The 22,356-nt window shown below is 42.1% G+C and overlaps 1 protein-coding gene across 1 annotated transcript in view; it reads left to right on the top strand.

Moving 5' to 3' along the window:
• Window positions 1-2,379: 2,379 nt before the first annotated feature.
• The window catches only part of crkl (v-crk avian sarcoma virus CT10 oncogene homolog-like), a 76,224-nt gene continuing 56,247 nt past the window's right edge, over window positions 2,380-22,356 (top strand). Inside the window, exons 1-2 of the mRNA XM_060935976.1 lie at window positions 2,380-3,481; window positions 19,826-20,297. Of these exons, the coding sequence (XP_060791959.1) occupies window positions 3,171-3,481; window positions 19,826-20,297 (783 nt within the window). The 5' untranslated portion in view covers window positions 2,380-3,170. The remainder of the gene's footprint in view (window positions 3,482-19,825; window positions 20,298-22,356) is intronic.

Here is a 22,356-nt window from a genome sequence, read left to right as displayed (position 1 = left end):
TCACGTAATTTGACAGGATTCTTTGTTATATGTCGGTAATACACACATTGCAATTTCATTCAGTTCAGTGGCATTTTACCAGAGTTGCCAGCGGAGGATATTGTGAATTAAATTTGATATTTTTGACATGTTAATCATTAATGTACATGAAAGAAAAAGGCTTAAAAGTTATCACTTGGTTTAGTGAAAATAAGTACTAAAATGCACTAGAATGCAGGGTTTTGCGTGTTATGTTATTCAAATATTTTCGGTGGACGTTCCCCCCACCATATCTTAGTTTGACTTTCAAAAGTTCAGGCTTTTTTTTCTTTGCTCCACTTTTGGTTATTTGAACCAATTTGTGTGTGTGCGTATATATATATATATATATATATATATATATATATATATATATATATATATTAGTGCTGTCAAGCGATTAAAATATTTAATCGCGATTAATGTCGCGACTGTCATAGTTAACTCGCGATTAATCGCAATTTAATCGCACATTTTTGTCACATGAAAAACCATTGTAATTCTCTTAGCATAAAAAAGTGAATGGGCTTGCTCACCGTTCGAACTACGGGGGTACACGGGGGATCCGAGATCCCCTGAAACAGACATGAGATCCCTTGAAAACATGATTTGGGAAATGTTGGGGGGTCTCTAAAATATTGGCAAAATGATGTTTATTGACATAGCAATCGTGTGTAACGGGAAGCATTTGCATATCCGAAGTGAGCGCGCGATGGAGAGCCGCGCTCTGAGACAAGCGCAAGCATCCCCCCAAGGGAAAATAAGGGACCCCCCCAAAAATATCGGCATAGTTCGAACACTGGTTGTACCAATGTTTTTTTTTTTATTGCAGAGCATAACACGTCTTGTCACAGCCACTGCAAAGTGGGGCTGGAGCCGCCGATGGGAAAACGAAACCTAAGCCTAGCACCGTGGCTCTTTGGGGGAGGGCAGAGGACTCTGGCTGTGCGGGGCGTGGCATCATGTCACAGAGCGTTAATCTCGCGATAAAAAAATTATCACCGTTAAAATTGAGTCAAGGCGGCACGGTGGTGTAGTGGTTAGCGCTGTCGCCTCACAGCAAGAAGGTCCTGGGTTCGAGCCCCGGGGCCGGCGAGGGCCTTTCTGTGCGGAGTTTGCATGTTCTCCCCGTGTCCGCGTGGGTTTCTTCCGGGTGCTCCGGTTTCCCCCACAGTCCAAAGACATGCAGGTTAGGTTAACTGGTGACTCTAAATTGACCGTAGGTGTGAATGTGAGTGTGAATGGTTGTCTGTGTCTATGTGTCAGCCCTGTGCTGACCTGGCGACTTGTCCAGGGTGTACCCCGCCTTTCGCCCGTAGTCAGCTGGGATAGGCTCCAGCTTGCCTGCGACCCTGTAGAAGGATAAAGCGGCTAGAGATAATGAGATGAGATGAAAATTGAGTCAAGTTAACGCGTTAATAACGCAACATTTTTGACAGCACATATATATATATATATATATATATATATATATATATATATATATATATATATATATATATGAGTGTTTAGTCTACGTCTAATTCATATCTAGAGTGTTTATACTGTTTATATTGTCTGTTTGAGTGTTTAGTCTATGTGTAGTTCTTATCTAGTGTTTACACTGTTTATATTGTCTGAGTGTTTAGTCTATGTCTTGTTCTTATCTAGTGTTTATACTGTTTATTTATACTGTTTATATTGTTTGAGTGTCTATGTCTAGTTCCTGTCTAGAGTGTTTATACTGTTTATATTGTTTGTTTTTTTTCAATTATTCTATTTTTATTTATTGCACTGCCTGTTTGCACCGTGGGTCAGAGAGGACTGATATTTCATCTGTGCTGTATGTCGAGCATGCATAGCATATTTGACAATAAAGTTGACTTGACTTCATCTCGAACTCTTGCAGTAATGCTTTTATGGCTGAGGACTACAGTTGACTTGCTGACTTTAGGACTGCAGTTGTCATGAACAGTTTTGCACTCAAGTTTCCATCAGTGAAGAGTTATAACATCAACGAAACTGACTTCATGTTAAAACTGTTAGTTGTAGTCATGCTGTCTGTTGTTGCCCAAATGAGTCTGGGTTCCCTTTTGAGTCTGGTTCCTCTCGAGGTTTCTTCCTCATGTCGTCTGAGGGAGTTTTTCCTCGCTCATTGGGGATAGATTAGGGATAAAATTAGCTCATGTTTTAAGTCGTTCAAATTCTGTCAAGCTGCTTTGCGACAATGTTTATTGTTAAAAGCGCTCCAGAAATAAACTTGACTTGAATGCTCCCTAAACTGGGAGATCTCCTGCTCATGGCGGGAGAGTCAGAGCTTCTGCATTTGCTTGTGCGCGTGCGCAAAAGAGAGAGAGAGAGCGAGAAGCCCGAGCCCCGCCCTCTAAGCCGCCATTATTCTCCAGCTTGATAGCAGCTAGCTGTTTGACGAGCCGCTTAAATATCATCCGTATTTGGAGGAAAATACTGTTTTTATCTGAGCAAACTGCATTTAGAACGCTGTGTAGTCAAGTGGAGACTCATTCGAAGTTGAAAGTTTTGGGATATCTCTATATATTTTTTTTCCTTTCAAGACTCGTGCATTCATTTCGGTATAAAGATAGACGTGTTGCAGGGCCGCCATTTTTTTTGTTACTCAAGTCTGGGAGGAGAAGATAGCCAGCTCGCTAGCTGGTTGGGTCACACGCAGAGAGAAACCTGTTGTGAAATATTTCGTGGACTTTAATGGACGCGGCTGCCTTGTCCGAGTCCTCAGCGTGATGTAGACGCGTTTCTGGACGTGTTATGGCGACCGTTTCTCGGTGGTGAGGCGGCTAACTGGCTAACGCGCTATATTGTTTGGTAAACTGGGTTAGCTTTACTGACTGCTTTTAACATTGGTTCGCGGAAGAAGGAACGAAAAAGCGGAACTTGAATGGCGGATTCTCGGTTGGTGTCGAGTTTATAAGAGCGGTTTTATTGTATTAAAAATTAACCGGTGAAACGTTTAGCTCTTGCGTCTTCTGGGTAGAAAAAAAAGAAGCGTAGCTTTAGCAATGCAACAAAGTTAGTGTGGGTCGCAGCCTGTCAGGTTTCGGATCAGAGCGGTGCAACTGAAACCTCGCTTGGTTTTAATTTATTGCATATTAGTAGCATTTATCGATCAGTTCGAGCTTATTTATTTGAGTGCAGTCATGTCGTCAGCGCGGTTCGATTCAGCCGACCGGAATAGTTGGTATTTCGGCGGTCTGTCCCGGCAGGAGACTCAGAGCCGGTTACAGGGACAGAGACACGGCATGTTCCTGGTTCGAGACTCGTCCACATGTCCCGGAGACTACGTGCTGTCCGTGTCCGAGAACTCCAAAGTGTCCCACTATATCATTAACTCATTACCCACCAAGAGGTTCAAAATCGGTGACCAGGAGTTTGAGAACCTGCCAGCGCTTTTAGAGTTCTACAAGATCCACTACCTGGACACGACCACACTGATCGAACCTGCTCCCAGGTAAGAACCCACAACACACCCTGGATAATACACTGGAGTCAATTACATAATTTGGGCTTTTCTGGACACACACAGTGCTGTTCTGTCAGTGTTTAAACCTGCTGCTTTTTTAGCTACAAAGTTATGAATAAATAAATTTGAGTTATTTTTTTACCCTTATTGCAAAATTTCTACAGCATTCAGGCCTAGAAATTCATATATTTTTTTCGCCAGCCGGTGTCATGGTCTGAATTTACCACCAGTCTGAATTTACCAGGTAAATTTCTACTGTAGCGGCCACGGTCTGACTTTACCAGGTAAATTTATTAACTTGAATTTAGTAAAATTAACTTTATTAACACGTGCTAATAAAATTCAATCCAAACCATTCACACAATACAAAAACACATTATCTACACATTATAAATCTGAAAAAGATATTTTTACAATCATCTTTCTTTTGAAAATGGTGAATCGCTCGTCTTGTGCCTCTTTGGACTGTGTGTTTTTGCTGATCTTCATTTTGTGACTGGGAAATGATTGTTTCCTCATCCATATTCAACAGCTTGTCTACTGATAATCAAATCTCACAATTTTAGTCACATTTCGCGTTCTATTAGTCCACAAATGTGTTGAAATGCTCGGTACAAAATCGCAGCAAGAAATGGTAAATTTAGACTTCCCGGAAGTTGACCGGGGGAAAAAAATCGGTCTGCGCATGGTAAATTTATACCAGCGCACGATCAGACCGTGACACCGGACTAGTTACCTTCCAAAGTAACTCGCCAAAATTTGTTCATGTATGAATTTTACTTCTGTCAAAAATAACACGAGAGTAGTTACCATTATTCATGACTAATGTGCATTTATTTCAAGACCCAAGTATTTTGATACTGTTGTTAAATACATAAATGAGAACAACACAGCACCATAATGTAATATCAACAAATAATATATTGGAAAACTTGGCAACTTGGTGTACGAGTATTGAAAACAAATATACCATATTTTTCGGGCGATATGGCGGACTGTGAATTAAGGTGTCTATGTTCACACGCAAGGCGCGTTAAGCAAAATAACACAGTCCGGTAAATCAAACTTTATTCCACTCAATTGTAACAACAAATACCGGTACAGAAAAATACACTCACTTATTGATTCATTCCTCTTCCAGCTGATAGCTTGGAGTTTGAAACCCGCTTCGTAAGCATGCCTCTTAACAGGTGCCATTTTGGGGGTCCTTTTACGTACACACAAATGTACTGTAATATAATGTTGAAGCACAGTTCGTATTATGTATAAAAAGTGGCAGGGGTAAGCGTACTAAATACTGTTCTCTGATTGGTTTATTGTTGCTAGCATGTACTCTGGGCCCAGGCTGCCTTACATGAATGCGCTTCTGGTTTAGACATTAGTCAGGCAGTCTTGTAGACTGCTCAGGGGTCCTGTTACGGGGCCGATCAGGTAGTGACAGTGTACCGTAATGCTCCGAATATACATTGAGCGGAGCGGCTTCGTTGCTTACCAAAGTCGTACTTGCACATTTCGACAAATTTTTGAGCGAGTTGTACCACATAAAATCGGTCAGTAAGCACAAGAAGTAATCATACATAAGGCGCGCTGGATTATAAGGTGCACTGTCAATTTTTGAGAAAACTTAAGGATTTTAAATGCGCCTTATAGTCCCAAAAATATGGTACTTACTATCATGACTATAGCACCCAAAATACGTCCAACATGCTTTCTGTATTTAACCATTTATGAGAGAGAAAGCATTAGGAGCTTCATATTGACGGAATCAACTTGAAAAAAATTAATTATTCCATAAAAATTGTATCGCAGCCAAGGCCTACCCTGCTCCCACGTTTGCTTATAAGTCCTTTGTCGTTTCTCCTTCTCGTACGCTTTATCGGCAGCCTTTTTCTCCTCTTCAGACCAAGGTTGCTTTGTCCCCATCTCTGGTGGTTTCTGTACACCTTTCAGAAAATTCCACATCGCAGCATAGCTTTGGCAGATGTAGATGTAAACACCAAAAAAAATCATGTGTTTAAATGGGTGATAATGTGGCCACATCTATTGAATTTGATAACGTGATTATCGCGATATTCAACGAGATGCGTTATATGCATGCGCAGTAGTGAGAAAACCGACAGCCTGACTCATACACGATATGATTTGGGATTCTTCGGTATTTTCCGTCCTGCCGATAAATACATCGATTAACACAGACACGGCACACGCTTAATGTGGTGGCTTTAGTTGACGGTGTGTCTGAATCTTTGCTCCATATATTTTTTTTTTATTTTCAACTAGCCAGCTGGGCTGGCCAGTGACAGGAATTACCCGCCAAATGACAAATTAAGTCGCCTCGGGCGACCGGACCACCGCGAATTTCGAGCCATGGCATTAATCTGTCTTGATTACATGACAAAAATAACTAGAATACAGTTTAGTTAGCATTTCAAAGATGTGTTGGGGCCTGGACGAAAGCAGCCTGTGAATGATGGCAACAGTGCATAACTTGCTTTTTCAAAGAGACAACCCTGTAGCAGACCTGCGACCCAAAAGGTTTTTCAGTCGCATCACAAGAACTGGCAGTGCAATCGACAGTATGTACTCGGGTAAAAGATCTTAGTTGAAATGAAAGGCCAGTGTCTAAGGCCCTGTCCACATGGCAACGGATGCAGGTGAATCCGATACAATTGTTTATCATTTCGGCCTGGCGTCCACACGGCACCGGCGTTTTGGGTGCCCCAAAACGCAATCTTTTGAGAACGGGTTCCAGAGTGGAAAGATCTGGCAACGTTGCCGTTGCAAAGTCGTCTGGATGAGTAGAACGGATTTGTTTACGATGATGTCACAACCACATGACTGTGAGTGCTTCACGCCGGGTAGAAGTATAATGAACTTGATGTGAGTTGTCAACAAATCCTATAACCTGGTTCATGAAACGCGCTTACAAAATATTTTCACTGTGAATATTTATTGTGTAATGGTGCAAAGTGAGAGAGAGAGAGAGAGAGAGAATAGCCCTTAGGGCAGAGTCAATCCCGCCAGCAAAAATAGGGAAAAAAAGGAGTGATCTCACCTCTTCAGATGTTGGTTTAAGTCCTACAATACATTCCTCAAAAAGGGCGTAGAAGAACAAATTAATCCATCAACGTGTAGCATTCAATTTATTCCAGACCATTAAAGACGCCGCCTTCCGCGTAGAATCATACGTCATCCTCGCCGCCATATTGGATGGGTCAAAGCGGAGAATAAAGATGCCTCATTCATGTGCTGCATTTAACTGTACCAACAGGTTTACCGTCCAAACGAGATCACATGGGATTACCTTTCACAGGTGAGACTGGAAAAATACTTTTCATTGTATTTGGTCATTATAACGTAATTTTACGAACAGATTTTTCTGACTTTGTGGCTAATATGAAGTCTCGCGCATAATAGTTTATGCGCATGCGTCCTTACTTCTATTGTTCTGGTGTCTCCGAAGGGACCGTCTTACAGCGCCCCTAGAGGTGTGGCATGTGTATTGCATCATTTTCAGCAAGCGTTGCATTGCCAGATGGACCTGATATCTTACTGATCGTTGCCCATGTGGACGCAATATTTTTTTAAATAACATCTCGTTGCCGTTGTCGTGTGGATGTAGCCTAAGACCATCATCATCAAGAGGACCAAGCTCCAAGTCACTGATTCCACTTAGACAACTGTGAGGATTTCAAGTGCATATCACAGGTAAATTCAGGAACAAGATCAATATAATTCTCCTATTTTATATTAAATTTTGGTCAAATATCTGTCACATTTTTGCATTTTGTGCAATTTTTTTACCTTGCGCAGTGCCAGAACAGTTGAGTTAAAATCAAGCCATTTGAGGTGAATTGGTCCACCTCTGAAAAAACTTGGCATTTGGATTTCCCGGGAAACATTGATTTTCATGACGTCACGTGCGGGACGCCTCCTTCTGAATCCTACATCAGCGCTGGTTGGTTTATGAGAAAACGACCTGGTGGTTTTCTGCAAATTTCTTCCAGACACGTTTTGTCATTTTATTTTTTTCTGCTGTAGACAGATGGCCTTGTGCAAAATTACCCTTCTGGATGAGTGTGTAAAGGGACATACTTTTCATAGAAAAAAAATGAAATTGGTCCAGGATATGCCCTTTAATCCGTCTTGATTACATGACAGAAATAATTAGAATACAGTTAGTATTTCAAAGATGTGTTGGGGCCTGGACGAAAGGAGCCTGTGAATGATGGCAATAGTGCATAACTTGCTTTTTCAAAGAGACAACCCTGTAGCAGACCTGAGACCCAAAAGGTTTTTCAGTCGCATCACAAGAACTGGTGGTGCAATTCACAGTATGTACTCGGGTAAAAGATCTTAATTGAAATGAAAGGCCAGTGTCTAAGACCATCATCAAGAGGACCAAGCTCCAAGTCACTTATTCCACTTGGACAACTGTGAGGATTTAAAGGGCACATTCCAGACCAATTTTGTGTGGCTTTTTGTTTATTTTTTAATATGAAAGTATGTCCCTTTACACACTCATCCAGAAGGGTAATTTTGCACAAGGCCATCTGTCTACAGCAGAAAAAAAAAAACACGTCTGGAAAAATTCGCCTTAAAGGAACAGTCCACTGTACTTCCATAATGAAATATGCTCTTATCTGAATTGAGACGAGCTGCTCCGCACCTCTCCGAGCTTTGCGCGACCTCCCAGTCAGTCAGACGCGCTGTCACTCCTGTTAGCAATGTAGCTAGGCTCAGTATGGCCAATGGTATTTTTTGGGGCTGTAGTTAGACGCGACCAAACTCTTCCGCGTTTTTCCTGTTTACATAGGTTTATATGACCAGTGATATGAAACAAGTTCAGTTACACAAATTGAAACGTAGCGATTTTCTATGCTATGGAAAGTCTGCACTAGAATGACAGGCGCACTAACACCTTCTGCGCGCTAGAAAAATAGCATAGCATAGAAAATCGCCACGTTTCAATTTGTGTAGCTGAACTTGTTTCATATCACTGGTCATATAAACCTATGTAAACAGGAAAAACGCGGAAGAGTTTGGTCGCATCTAACTACAGCCCCAAAAAATACCATTGGCCTTGCTGAGCCTAGCCACATTGCTAACAGGAGTGACAGCGCGTCTGACTGACTGGGAGGTCGCGCAAAGCTCGGAGAGGTACGGAGCAGCTCGTCTCAATTCAGATAAGAGCATATTTCATTATGGAAGTACGGTGGACTGTTCCTTTAAATGGCTTGATTTTAACTGAACTGTTCTGGTATTGCGCAAGGTAAAAAAAAATTGCAGAGAATGCAGAATGCTACAGATATTTGAGCAGAATTTAATATAAAATAGGAGAATTACATTGGTCTTGCTCCTGAATTTACCCGTGATATGCACTTTAAGATGCAAGCTGTATCTTAAATACACACAGTCGTCCCGAATAGCTCGCTTTTATTGTCTTTTACCTGATTTTAAATCATATGACACTAGGTATCAGAGAGACATTGCAGTTGGCCAGATAATGTGGCTTTTTTTTTTTAATATTAGAATTTAGCACAATAGGGTAGTAAACAGTCTGGTTCACACTCCAGTCCAGAAGGTGGTGGTAATGCACCTAAAAGCGGTTTGCCAACTGCCATAAAACAATATAAAAGAAGAAAGAAGCTTGACCTAATGTGGAAATCCTGCTTTCGTCATTAGTACGAGAGTCTCGCTCCTCCACGAAATCATGGCGTGCCGATCGCCGTTGATGGAGAATTTGTGCTCTGCGCGAGGTTTGCGGTGAGTTCGATGAACCCAGAACAACATGGGAATGGTGCGGATTTCGCGTCAGTTACGAGAAAGACATGCTAATTCTTGCTGATTTTGGTCTATTTAAAGAAGGAAGTCAAGACATTGGGTTTTATGCAGCCAAGTTTATATAATCAACATTTCAGTGTGGCTTTTTTATTTATTTATTTTTTCATGTTTGGTAGCATATTTTTGGGTGCTTGACCTTAATTTGGGTGCCTACTATGTTATCTGTCGCAGGTTTCTTGCAATTGAAAGGCCTGGTAGTGAACAGGATAGGATCCACACTGTAATATGATAGAATATCAATATCGTCATAAATTCACAAAGTTATAATATCCATATAATGACAAATGGTCACAATAGGCTGTTTTGGTAATGGGACAATATATCAGTATTGTGATGTATATTCTTGGCAGAACAGTGATCTATTTTTTTTTTAATATTTTTTTTTAAATTACCTAACAAACTGACTGGGTTTAGATAATTTTATGCTCCTTTCTGTCTTTAAAAATCACAACCCCTCTTTATTTTTAATTTTAGTTTTTGTAGACGTCAAAGTATCCTCATTACAGTTGTCATTTAAATGCCATCCTGCTGTTTTGTTGCTGTGGCTTTCTTAGAAAACCTATAGTATATGATGCGTACCATGTAATGTAGAAATGCCTCCCAAGAATTTTTGTCATCATATGGCCCTTTTCCACTACCCTTTTTCAGCTCGCTTCAGCTCACTTCAGCCCAACACGGCTCGCGTTTCGACTACGTCAGAGCAGCACGACTCAGCTCGCTTCAGCCCTGCTTAGCACCCAAAACTCGCACGGTTTTGGAGTGGGGCTGAAGCGAGCCAAACCGAGCTGAGTGAGGCTGGGGGCGTGAGCAGGCACTCCCCTGTGCACTGATTGGTGAGGAGGAGTGCCCACACACGCCCCGCGAGCACGCTGGGATCTGTAAACACCGTAAACCCGGAAGAAGAATAATTACGAGAATTTCTGAAGCCTTATGCGCCTCGCCTCATCTATACGCTCTTGCCAGTATCTGTTGGCGTTGTCGGTGACAACAAGCCACAGCACCAAGACCAGCAACACTAACGACTCCATGTCCTCCATGTTTATTGTTTACTATCCGGGTCGTGAGACTACCGCTTAAAAGATCACTGATGTCACTGTTTGCGCCGCCTAACGACATCACGTGACGTCCACCCACTTTCGCTAACTCCACCCACTTCCAGCCAGCATGGTTCAGCGCGGTTGTAGTCGAAATGCAACTCCAATAGCCCAACTCAGCACGGCTCAGCTCGACTCAGCTGCGTTTGTAGTGGAAAAGCGGCAATACTGGCCACACCTAGTCTTGAGTGCCTTTGCAAAGCAAGCACAAGTCAACTGGTGTATCTTAAAGTAATTTTTAAAAATGCAGTAACTTTTTAGAGAAACCGGATACACTTCTTTGTTTTACTTATTTTTCGCCTCGTTGCAAAAAACGATGGAGAAATCTGCAAGAGCGACGACTTTCATTTTAACATATCCAGCATGCACCTCTGTCTTGTAATGCATCTCGTTTGGCAGGATCGTTTAAGCCACACACAAGCCCAAATGGCCAAGGCTCTTTTGCAATCTGTGGTGCTGATTTAGCATGCGATTCCTTCCTGTTTTTCACGAAAGCTTGACGCACACGGGCAGTTTTCTGTCGCTTGGTCGTGCAACTTTTTGACGCAAGCAGAAAATGGCTTTGTGTGTGGATATTTGCGGCAACGATTTTTGTTTTGGCTTGCGACAGATCGCAGGTTTCAAACGTGCTTGATATTCCGCGATAAAAAAAATTGGCGGTCGCTGACTTGTTGCAGAGGTATCGCTGTGCGCGAGATACAAAGGCTCAGCCAATCCCCACCTGTAGTCATGTGATTTTTCACGTGACTTGCATCCCCCTTCCCAAATCGTCCACTGGTCGCAGATAATGCGCACACGCAGCTACCCGAGAGGGGAAACTTGCCTCCTGAAATTGCAATATGCTTGCAATGAGAAGTTGCCTGTGTGCGCTGGGCTTAAAGCTATATTATGCACTTCATCACTTGAAACGCCTATATTTTCTGACACCTTGGTCCATGCTTCCCCCCCATGTTCCTGTATGCAAACAGGGACATGTCATAAATAACGAGGAAACTCACCACCTCTTTGGTAAGCTACATGGGAATGTTTTGGGTGGAACTAAAATTGACACGTCTGTGTTCTGGAGGATTCTTTAGAGTGGCGCACTTCTAAATCCCAATTAGTTGTTGCTGATCCGCATCAGTCCTCGTTAGTATAAAGTTGCCTGGACTTGAGCTTTATTCTGATGCCGCCGCCACCGGTCTCATTGCAGAGATGCACTGGATGAGGTCTGGTTGTTTTGACACACTCGCCATTTTGGTGTGAACATGGGGTCGGATGCTTTTCTGATCACCATTATGAGGGGGGCGGCCTTATTTGAATTCCCATAGCTTCCTGTCAATCCAAACCAGTCTGGTCATCAGTACAACAGGGCTACAACACCAGCTTTTATAGTAGTGCAGCTGCAAATCCTATGTTTATTTTAATGCACTTGTTCTAGTATGTTTTCTGTAATAACTTATTCACAGGACTGATACGGCAGACGTGCCACATAATCTAAGATGAATAATGAATGTAGAGCTGGGTGATAAATCAATTTTATCGATAAATTTGAATTTACAGTTAAGGACGATGTGTTTTTTATGAAAATCAGTTTTCTCTCAGTTTTAACTTCCGCCACCGATGCTCCCCTCTGCGCATGTGCAGAACGGATCAGGCGCTGACACAATAGCCCTCCTCCCGCACGCTTGCCATAGACACACAACATGGCAGCGATTGGGGGGGGGGAAACCGCAACTTGTGCCCAAGAAAGGAGTAACTTCCTCCGTGATGTGGAATTGGTTCGGTTTTGCGGCGTCGGACGCAGACCAAACAAGTCATCGTTGTAAGGTGTGTTTAAAGTGGTTGCTTCGAAAGGAAGCAGCACGACGAATTTATTCCAACACCTTAAACAGAAGCGTGCAGCGGAGTGGGAGAAGTGCTGCTTCCCGCGGAATGAAAACAGTCGCACCACTAGCACACCATCCAAAGTAAAGCAAGCAACAGTCCCTGACGCATTTCCGAACTGTGTGCCTTATGAGGCCATCTTTAAAAAAAAAAAATCCATTTTCTGGCCACCGGGTGAGCAAAAAAATTTTCAGTTGGGAGGGAGGGATGGATTTTTTTTTTTATGGATGGATAAGAAATCGCAATGCTGTTTGCTTTTTCTTTCAGTACTTTATTACAAAAGCAGACACATTTAATAAAATGACAGTTTAATCAACTGAAACTTGTACAAAAACTTTAAGTTAGCATTTAAAATGCTGACTGCAGCATTCGCAAAACTTTTACAAAGGTACTTAATGTCTGACACACGGACTTTTTGTAGTTCTAAATCGACCGTTAGGCCTAGTTCGGATGAAATTACACTATTAAAATGATCACTGAATGATTTGTTTTTCTGAATCTTTGCTATTTTGTTGTTCACTAGAATACCATTTTGCGATTTCACACTTAAGCAAATGTTTGAAAACTCCGGATCTCTTTCCTTCATGGTAGGGATCGACCGATATGTTTCTTTCGATACCGATACCGATTATTATGGAATTGGGATGCCGATAACTGATAAATGTAAACATTACATTTCACATGAAATTAAACATAGCACACACTGAGACAGACCTTCATATCCATGAAATGTATGTTTAATTGTAAAATTGAACATGAAATTTTGTGCAGGGAGATGCCAGCAGCATTTATACAATAAAGTCAAACATTAGTTAGAATAAAATGAGAAATAAAATAAAAATATTCACCAATAAAAAAATAAATCACTCCCTACTATATTACAGCTCACCATTTTCAGTGGAAAATAAATGAAAATACACTCTGGATTCTTTTACACTAAGAACTAAGTAAGACTTGCCAACTTCAAGTAGTTTTTAAATAAATCAAGTGTGGGCGGCACGGTGGTGTAGTGGTTAGCGCTGTCGCCTCACAGCAAGAAGGTCCTGGGTTCGAGCCCCGGGGCCGGCGAGGGCCTTTCTGTGTGGAGTTTGCATGTTCTCCCCGTGTCCGTGTGGGTTTCCTCCGGGTGCTCCGGTTTCCCCCACAGTCCAAAGACATGCAGGTTAGGTTAACTGGTGACTCTAAATTGACCGTAGGTGTGAATGTGAGTGTGAATGGTTGTCTGTGTCTATGTGTCAGCCCTGCGATGACCTGGCGACTTGTCCAGGGTGTACCCCGCCTTTCGCCCGTAGTCAGCTGGGATAGGCTCCAGCTTGCCTGCGACCCTGTAGAAGGATAAAGCGGCTAGAGATAATGAGATGAGAAATCAAGTGTAGGGAGCTGCCTGCTTTTTTTTTTTTTTTTTAAAGTAAAATCAAACATAAAGTAGGCTATCACTCCCTATTATGTAACAACTTAACAAGTAACCATCTACATTCTAATGCTTTTAATGCCCGAGCCTAATATTCCCAATTTAGGAGGATTATATTGTAGTGAAGGAAGCCTTGCATGTAGTTTCAGCGAGACTAGTTGGTTGTAGGCTAATTCAAGTGCTTCCTTCCGTAAGCTAAGTTTGCCTGGCTACACAGATGCAAATGGACAATTTTAACGAGTAGTAGATGAAGAATGTAAACATATAATGTGCTTTTGCAACTTGTGTGTTTGTGACTTATTGCGGCAAAAGCAGCGTGTCCTTACCTTGAAGTGGGATCTGCTTCTGCCCGAGTGCCCGTACGGCCGCCTTGAAACAGTTCAGTGTTTAGCTACGCATGTTGATTGGCTGTATCCCTTGTGCCGGTTCTGCCCGAGTGCCCATACGGCCGCCTTGAAATAGTTCACAGCGTTTAGCTACGCGTGTTGATTGGCTGTATCCCTTGTGCCGCTTCTGCCCGAGTGCCCGTGTCATGCACCAAAAATAAGAGGTTTACAAGCCAGGAACGCCTCATGATGCAATACGCAAGAAAAGAGAGAAGATTTACTGCCATTTTCCTTTGTATTTGAGTAAAGTGAATAAATAAATGGTCTGTGGAAAATACATTTAACCCTGGGAACTGCGTGCACAGGAGTTTTTGTGTGTGTCCCCCCCCCCCCCCCCCCCCCCAGTCAAAAAACTGGTGTTAAAAAAAATTTCAACCGCACAAACAGCACTCACCCAGCCGGTGGACCGGAAACGGAACATTTTTTAATAATGGCCTGATAAGAATGGAGCACGGTGGAAGGCAATCACAGATGCTCTCGCGATGTTACCTCATCTACAAGCTTGTTTTTGGTTTCTGGTTTTAACCCCAAAGAGGAAATTTAAGTGAAAAACACAATGAAGGTAAAACTTGTTTTGAACCATTTCTTTGTCATCTGTAGTTTGATTTTTAGTCGGGAGGGAAAAATCGATTAAAATCAGAAATAGGATTTTTTGTGAAAAAATCGTGGTTTTTTTTTTTTTTTTTTTAAAGGTCATATCGCTCAGCTCTAAATGAATGGATTAAAAACATTTTCTGACATGGTCTGTAAGGACCTACTTTTTTTATGTAACTTTTCTGGAAGGAGTCTCCAGTATCAGTGCTTTGTAACAGTCAGAGGTAAAAATATAAGTTTTCTAGCACATGAATGTCCTCAGTATAGAGGAGATTGTGTGGTGGCTTTTTTTCCTTTGGGTGACGGAAGGAGGCTGATGAAAGAATGCTATACCTGTCGTAGAGAATCGACACGAACTCCTTTTGCAGACATGCCACCATGTTGAATGCAACACTGAATATTTGTGTGCTATAAGAGGAATAAAGCACTTGGGGTGTGCTGTTCTTGGAAAACTGCTTTATCACACTCGGTATTTTACTGTAACAGCACAACACACAGTAGTTAATTACTTACCCATAACGGGGGGTAAGCGTTATCATGATTTGTTCCTGCAGAGTAATGAGATGCCATGGATATCTGTGGCTGGGATTCAAGAGAACAAAACTGGCTACTCATTGGGAGGAAGGCGTGGCAGGTATCTTTGAGCTTATGAAGGGTTTTTTTTTTTTTTGCAGTGTCACTCTGCTCTATGGTGATGCATGAAGCTGTTCGAAAAAAATGTAAAGGTTGACTTCTTGCATCTCGGAGGAAGCGCATGTTTGTCCCACCCTCCCTGGCTGTTGTAAGAGAGGCAAATTGGGTAGGGATTTTTTTTGGGGGGGGTGTTACTGTTGGTGGAATGGGTTAACTCGCATCACTTTTGACCCCGTTTTGAAGTCTGGACATGCAGAAGAAAATCTGACACGTTTTCTCTCCTTCACATGAAGGTAGCCAACAGCTGCTCCTGCCGTGTCCCAGGCCACCATTACACTTTCATCCAAGTGCGTTCTCTCCTTTTCCACATGCATAACCTAGCGCTGCTTTGATTGTATGGGAGGGGTGGCCTACTTTCTTTATCCCCTCTCAAATGGAGCATGGCTGATCCCCCCCCCCCCCCCCCCCCCCCCCCCCCAGGATTATGTAGCTCCATACGGTACTGGTCAAAAGTTTGCACACCCCTACTCATTCATAGCTTTTTCTGTATCGTAGAACAATACTGAAGACATCAAAAGTGTGTGTTTAAAAAAAAAAAGTTCCATGTTTTAGATTCTTCAAAGTAGCCACCGTTTACCTTGACGCTTTGCATACTGTTGGCGTTATCCTAACCAGCTTCATGAGGTAGTCACCCGGAATGCTTTTCAATGAACAGATGTGCTTCATCAAGTTAAGTTGTGTAATTTCTTAGCATCTTAATACATTTTGAGATCAAACAGTAAATAAAAATACAGGAAATGGCCCTGTTCCACAACTGTAGTAATCCATATTGGCAGATTCTACCGTAACGGGATCCATTAACCACTTGGCCACAAAATAATAAATTTTTCTTGTCCTTTTTTTCAGTGAGGTAATATTTTCAAGATTGAAAATATGGTATTTGGTCTTCTAAAACAGCACGTCATTTAAAAATACACTGAGTATATCAATAAAAGATTTTTAAAGAATAAAGTTCTATTTCTTTGACATATCTGACAGACATAACTCCCATTTTAAAAATCCCTTTCATTATCCCTGTTGCTATCGTCAGTGAATTTCTGTCAGATGACCTGACGATAGACTCAGCCATTATGGATCTTTGGTAGTTATCGTGTGGAAGCAGGCTTTATCATTTTTGGGTGTCAACAGATAGTTTTTTCGCTGTTAATCTATTTCAACTCTCTTTCGTTCACGAGAGAAGCCCACAGTTATTTTAAAAAAATGTTATCGTCAGTCAAATGCACCTGACGATAGCAAAATTCAAGCCCTCACCACGCACATGTTGACTGACGCAAAGAGGAAATTCTACTGCGCATGATTTTTGTGACAGTAGACATTTACTTCCGGGCAAGACTTGGAGTTCTGACACCTAGATTTCATCAAATAAATCAAGGTAAGATTTTCAGTCAGCTATCCTGACGATAGAAATTTTTGACGATAGAAACATTGAGAATATATTTGTGCATTCATATTTAAAATTTTCTGGAGGAAAACTATCGTAAGTTGAGATAAATCAGAGCCACTTGCGACCCTTTCAGCCAACAGGCCATTTCAATGTGTTATTTCCCCGCGAAAGTGACAGTCGTGTCTATCGTCACTGTTCTGACAATTATTGTTGATATTTCAATTTTGAAAATGAATTTTATCTTATTTCAATATATTTTATTTTATTATTTGGTTCTAGTGATGAGGTATTTAATATTATTACTAAATTTGTCAGATTAATAATGTAAGAAACAGTTTTGTTGCTATAGAGATCTTGCATGTGACGTCACAGCCGATCCAGATTGTGACAGACGCCATCGTGTCGGTCAAACGCCATATTCCGCCTTCTATTTCTGGTTCTACTTCTGCTTTTACTTCTACCTTTTCTTCTGGAAAACCCTACTATATACAATTCTACTACAACGGCTGTGGCTACAAGCTCTCCCTACCTGTGCACAGTTTTTATGTTTGTGTGTATTTTTGCGTGTTGTTCGTCTGTACCGGACTTCAATATCCACTACAACCGTATGGACTTACTGGACATTGGTTTCCAGCAGAAAATGACGGTTTGTAGCGATTTCCATCGCATGCACAACATTCCGGACGAGGAAAAAAAAAACATTCCAGACGAGACCAGATTGCGAGACCAGCGGGGTCTCCGTGGATTGTTATCGGAAGCAAAGCGAAGGAGGCGGCGCCGGGAGCCGAAGCAAAAGCGAGGCTACAGGCAGAGCCGGCCTGTTGACTAAGCTCAGAAAACAGCCACTCAAATCTCCACTGCCAAGCCTCTACCTCTCCAACGCCAGATCCATGTAAACAACACGGACGATTTGGAATTACCTTATTCTATTCTATAATCGGCTGGTCAGTGCTATACTCAATACTTAAGTGACTTACCCATCCAGTGAGGATCATTTTCTTGTTTACAAGATGCCACATCTGAGTCGCTGACAAATCCTGAATTTCTGTAAAGATAACTGTCCAGAGATTTATAAGCACGTAGTGCTTCACCACTGAACAGCGAGGGAAAGTTGATGAGGTAATCATACACGTCCGGGTATTCCGCTGGCAGTTCAAAATCCGGTCGTGAAAACTCCGTGAATAAGGGTCACAAATCTGTAGATCGTTTATTTTAGACATATATCTAGTTATCTGTTCATTAGAAAAATGAGCCGTGTAGTCCGTCGGTTGAAATTGATCCATTCTGTACACGAGTGCAGCAGTATTCAGCTGTGTTTTTGACCGACACGATGGCGGTTGTGTACTTTCCGGTCACGTGACTGCAAGATCTCTATTGTCATCTAGAGTGTCTGTCAGAATATGATGGTAGACGTTAGTTTGTCTGTCAGATTTTGATGATAGAAACCGATGTGTTTCTATTGTCATTTAGCATGTCTGTCATGTCAGGCTTTTATTAATTAGTTACCAGGACTACTGTCCTAAAATTTACTGTGAATGTCCAAGACCCCAAATGCTACTAGAAAAACTTAATAAAATGATCAATTCAGCAATTTAAGGAGATGGGACTTAACTGGCCTCTGTTATGGTAGAATCTGCCTCGATTGTCAAGAACCGCTCAACCAAGTCAAGAGAAACGACATCCATCATTACTTTAAGACATGAAGTCTTTGGTTTCTTTTTTAAATTAATAAAAATAAACATTGAATTAGGTTGTGTCCTAACTTTTGATTGGTACTGTGTATGTATATCCAGGATGTGGGTGCCCTTCACAATTATTGGCACCCCTTGTAAAGATTAGGACAAAATCCACCTTTTGGTGGAGTAGGTTCATCTCACGTTGGGGGAGAGGAAATGAGGGACCGCTAACCTTTTAATTGAAAAATCTTTCCGGAGAAAAACGACTCCAAGAAATAATTTTCAGCAATCTGAGAACATCTGAGGTTGGCTTTTGTAACGCTGACAATTCTGTAAAATAAAATCTCACCAAAAGAAAATTGTATATTGGCATTTACATATTGTTGCTCAGCAGGAAGCTTCATAATATCAGCACTTTACAGTGTAGATTGCATTTTTGTCTCCTCTTCCAGTATCTCAGGATCCTTGTTCTAAAATAACAAAGCCTGAATATATGTATACAACTGCCATCTGATGTGCTGCAGAATCAGGACTAGCTCGGATTGGTTAGCAATGACAGGAAGTGATGCAATGGCAACGTGTGTGTGTAACAGATGCGTCGTTCACTCCCTCCAAATAATTCATTCATTCATTCATTATCTCTAGCCGCTTTATCCTTCTACAGGGTCGCAGGCAAGCTGGAGCCTATCCCAGCTGACTACGGGCGAAAGGCGGGGTACACCCTGGACAAGTCGCCAGGTCATCACAGGGCTGACACATAGACACAGACAACCATTCACACTCACATTCACACCTACGGTCAATTTAGAGTCACCAGTTAACCTAACCTGCATGTCTTTGGACTGTGGGGGAAACCGGAGCACCCGGAGGAAACCCACGCGGACACGGGGAGAACATGCAAACTCCGCACAGAAAGGCCCTCGCCGGCCCCGGGGCTCGAACCCAGGACCTTCTTGCTGTGAGGCGACAGCGCTAACCACTACACCACCGTGCCGCCCTCCCTCCAAATAATACTACAGAGAATTTGGAGTTGTTTCCTTTACCGACCATGACACCACTGTTTAAGAAAATGCCATACTCTGTTTCCTGTGTAAGGACAGTAAGGGTGTTGTCTCTTGCTTTTTGTTGAATCTTTGTCTGCAGGGAAAATACAATGAAAAACGAATAACTTGGGACACAATCTGCATGATTCGGGTGCTTGGCCATGCGGCACTTTGCTTCCTTCCTTCCAATGAACGCACAAACAAATGTCGCCTTTTTGTATTTTCAGAAGAAAGGTTTATTTTTAAATATAGTCCTGCTTTTGATTTTGAGTGTGGCAATAAAAAGGATGCATCAACGCACCATAATGCTGTCTTTTTAAGCACAATGTCTCTCTTACCAGGTTCCCCAGCACGACTTTAACTGGCGGCCCTGTTCAGCCCATTGGCGGCCTCGGTGATGAGAATCTGGAGTATGTGCGGACTCTTTATGACTTCACTGGCAGTGACGCTGAAGATCTTCCTTTCAAGAAGGGCGAGATCCTGATTATCCTGGACAAGCCTGAGGAGCAATGGTGGAGCGCAAAGAGCAAGGAGGGCCGTGTTGGAATGATCCCTGTCCCCTATGTAGAAAAGATAGTTAGGCCATTGCCTCACACTGGGACGGCTGGCCACGGTTCACGCATCTCAAACAGCTACGGCATCCCCGAGCCTGCACATGCTTACGCTCAGCCTCAGACGCCATCGCCCCTGCCTCCCGGCACACCCGGTGCTGTCATCAACCCGCTACCCTCCATGCAGAATGGGCCTGTCATGGCCAGAGCCATTCAGAAACGAGTCCCTTGTGCATATGACAAGACTGCCTTAGCACTAGAGGTACGTGCTTTACTCTGAATTCCTAAATCATAGTGATATTTTCCAGATTGGGACTTTTTTTTAAAACAAAACTGTCCCATTGTAATTGGCTTATGTGATGCTCCGCTAACCCTGATACTTTAGCAAATATTGATGTTAACCTGCACATAAATTATGACTTAGTTACAAAGCAACAGGATTAAAAATGTTTCATTATGCTTTTAGGATCCATGAGACTTAGAAATAAATAATTCTTAATGTAGTTAACTCTTTGTAAGTGCTACCACAGTCACAAATTAGTGTTGGGGGGGAGGGAAATCTGAACTTTAGCATTGGGCTCAGTTAAGGATGTCCTAATGGGCGTCGCCTAAGCCTTAATGATGGTGCTCTGTCTGAGACTCTGACTGACTGCAGTGCAGCTTAATCAAGGTTTGTTCACCCAGTTAGTTAAAGCCTTTACACACCAGTGGCTTTTTGTGTGAGATTTATTTATATATATATATATATATATATATATATATATATATATATATATATATATATATATATATATAAATAAAAATTTTTTTTTTTTTGGGAGGGTTTTTGTCATGAGAACTTTCACACAACGCTAATGTTATGCAGCGAAAAAGCAACGTTTTCGCGCCGTTTATAAACACAGCCACCGATCACATTGTGTGGAATAAATGTCATGTGGTGATGTAGGAGACAGCCAGCAAACTCTTTAAAGGAGAGACACAGAACCTTTATTTTTAAATAAATTTCTGAGTGGATAGTATCTCCATCCTTGACTCTTGTATGCTGCATCAATAGGAATTTAAAAAATATATTTTTGAGAGTTAAAATTGACCACAAAGTTGGCATTCGAGCTGCCCTGCTGAGCCCTGCAGCCTGAGTCTGTGACGTCACAGCGGGAATCGGTTTTAAGGCTGAGGCCTTTGACAGCTACAGACCAAAGTCATACAAATAAAAATTTATGGTGAAAGTAAGAAATCCCGTTACCGACTTGCTCAACTAGGACTGATTTGACTTCACTGATTGTGGGTTGACTCTCATTAAAACAGGATAGGTGTTATAACTTATGCAACATATGTACATGCATGCATTTTCACTGCTAAAACGTAAAAGGCTAATTAAATAATCAGATGAACTGAGACAATCGCATTCTGAAGCGAATTAAATAATCTTATACTGGGAACTTAAACACACAATACAAGTTACATGTATTAATCTAAATGCAGCTCAACAACGTCTTTTGTTTTATATCCAAATGAGTTGCAGCTTACCCGTCTGTGTTCTCGCTTCTTGAAGGCCGACCTTGTGGCCGATTGTTTTGAAACAGTCTGACTTTCAGTTGTTCGTTCAGTTCTCTGTTCATTCGCTTCTTCCACGCAAGGGCGAGATGGCAACAATACCCAGTGAAGAAATCAGACTGCTGCTCCACTCATTCTCCGTTTTCTCCATACTGAGTACTCCGCTATTACTGCTCAGCTCAGGCAATTACTAAAACCCGGGACGGGACGTCACTGGTTTTAGCAACAACTGCAGCGAGGTCACTGCCTGAGTGATATGTCACGTCCCGGGTTTTAGAAGCAACCCTCGGCGCTCACTCTGGGAGAACTGGTGCAACTGAACTTGCTTTCCTTTTTTAAAAAAAAAAAAAGTACTTTTAATTGTTGGTACTGCACTCTTTCAATACGGGCTTATAGCCAACGTGCCTCAACAGATCAGAGGTTTAGTACGAGTCTTGAGTAAAATGTGCAGAGCAGAGGAGAGACCACTTCGTAGGCACCCAATGTGCCCGTGAACTTCTCGCAAAACGCGTCCAAATCTTTGCAGTTTGAACATTCTTGGGCCATGAATGCATCGTAAATCCACCTTCTGTCGTGTTGCTGCACCCGCCAGCAACACATCTACGTGGCATAGCGATAAATTAGCTCAAAATGGAGGATTGGAGTTGCAATCAGCTCTGTGTTTTAGTATAGCGGAAATGGCGATGAGACAGATGGACTTCCTGCTGTGATGTCACGGATCTCAAGGTCATTCACTCAGACTGCTACTTATATAAATCACTTTAATC

Source organism: Neoarius graeffei, chromosome 12, assembly GCF_027579695.1.
Source record: "Neoarius graeffei isolate fNeoGra1 chromosome 12, fNeoGra1.pri, whole genome shotgun sequence".
In the NCBI taxonomy this organism is placed as follows: Eukaryota; Metazoa; Chordata; class Actinopteri; order Siluriformes; family Ariidae; genus Neoarius; species Neoarius graeffei.
This window is presented reverse-complemented; position numbering and strand designations above follow the sequence as displayed.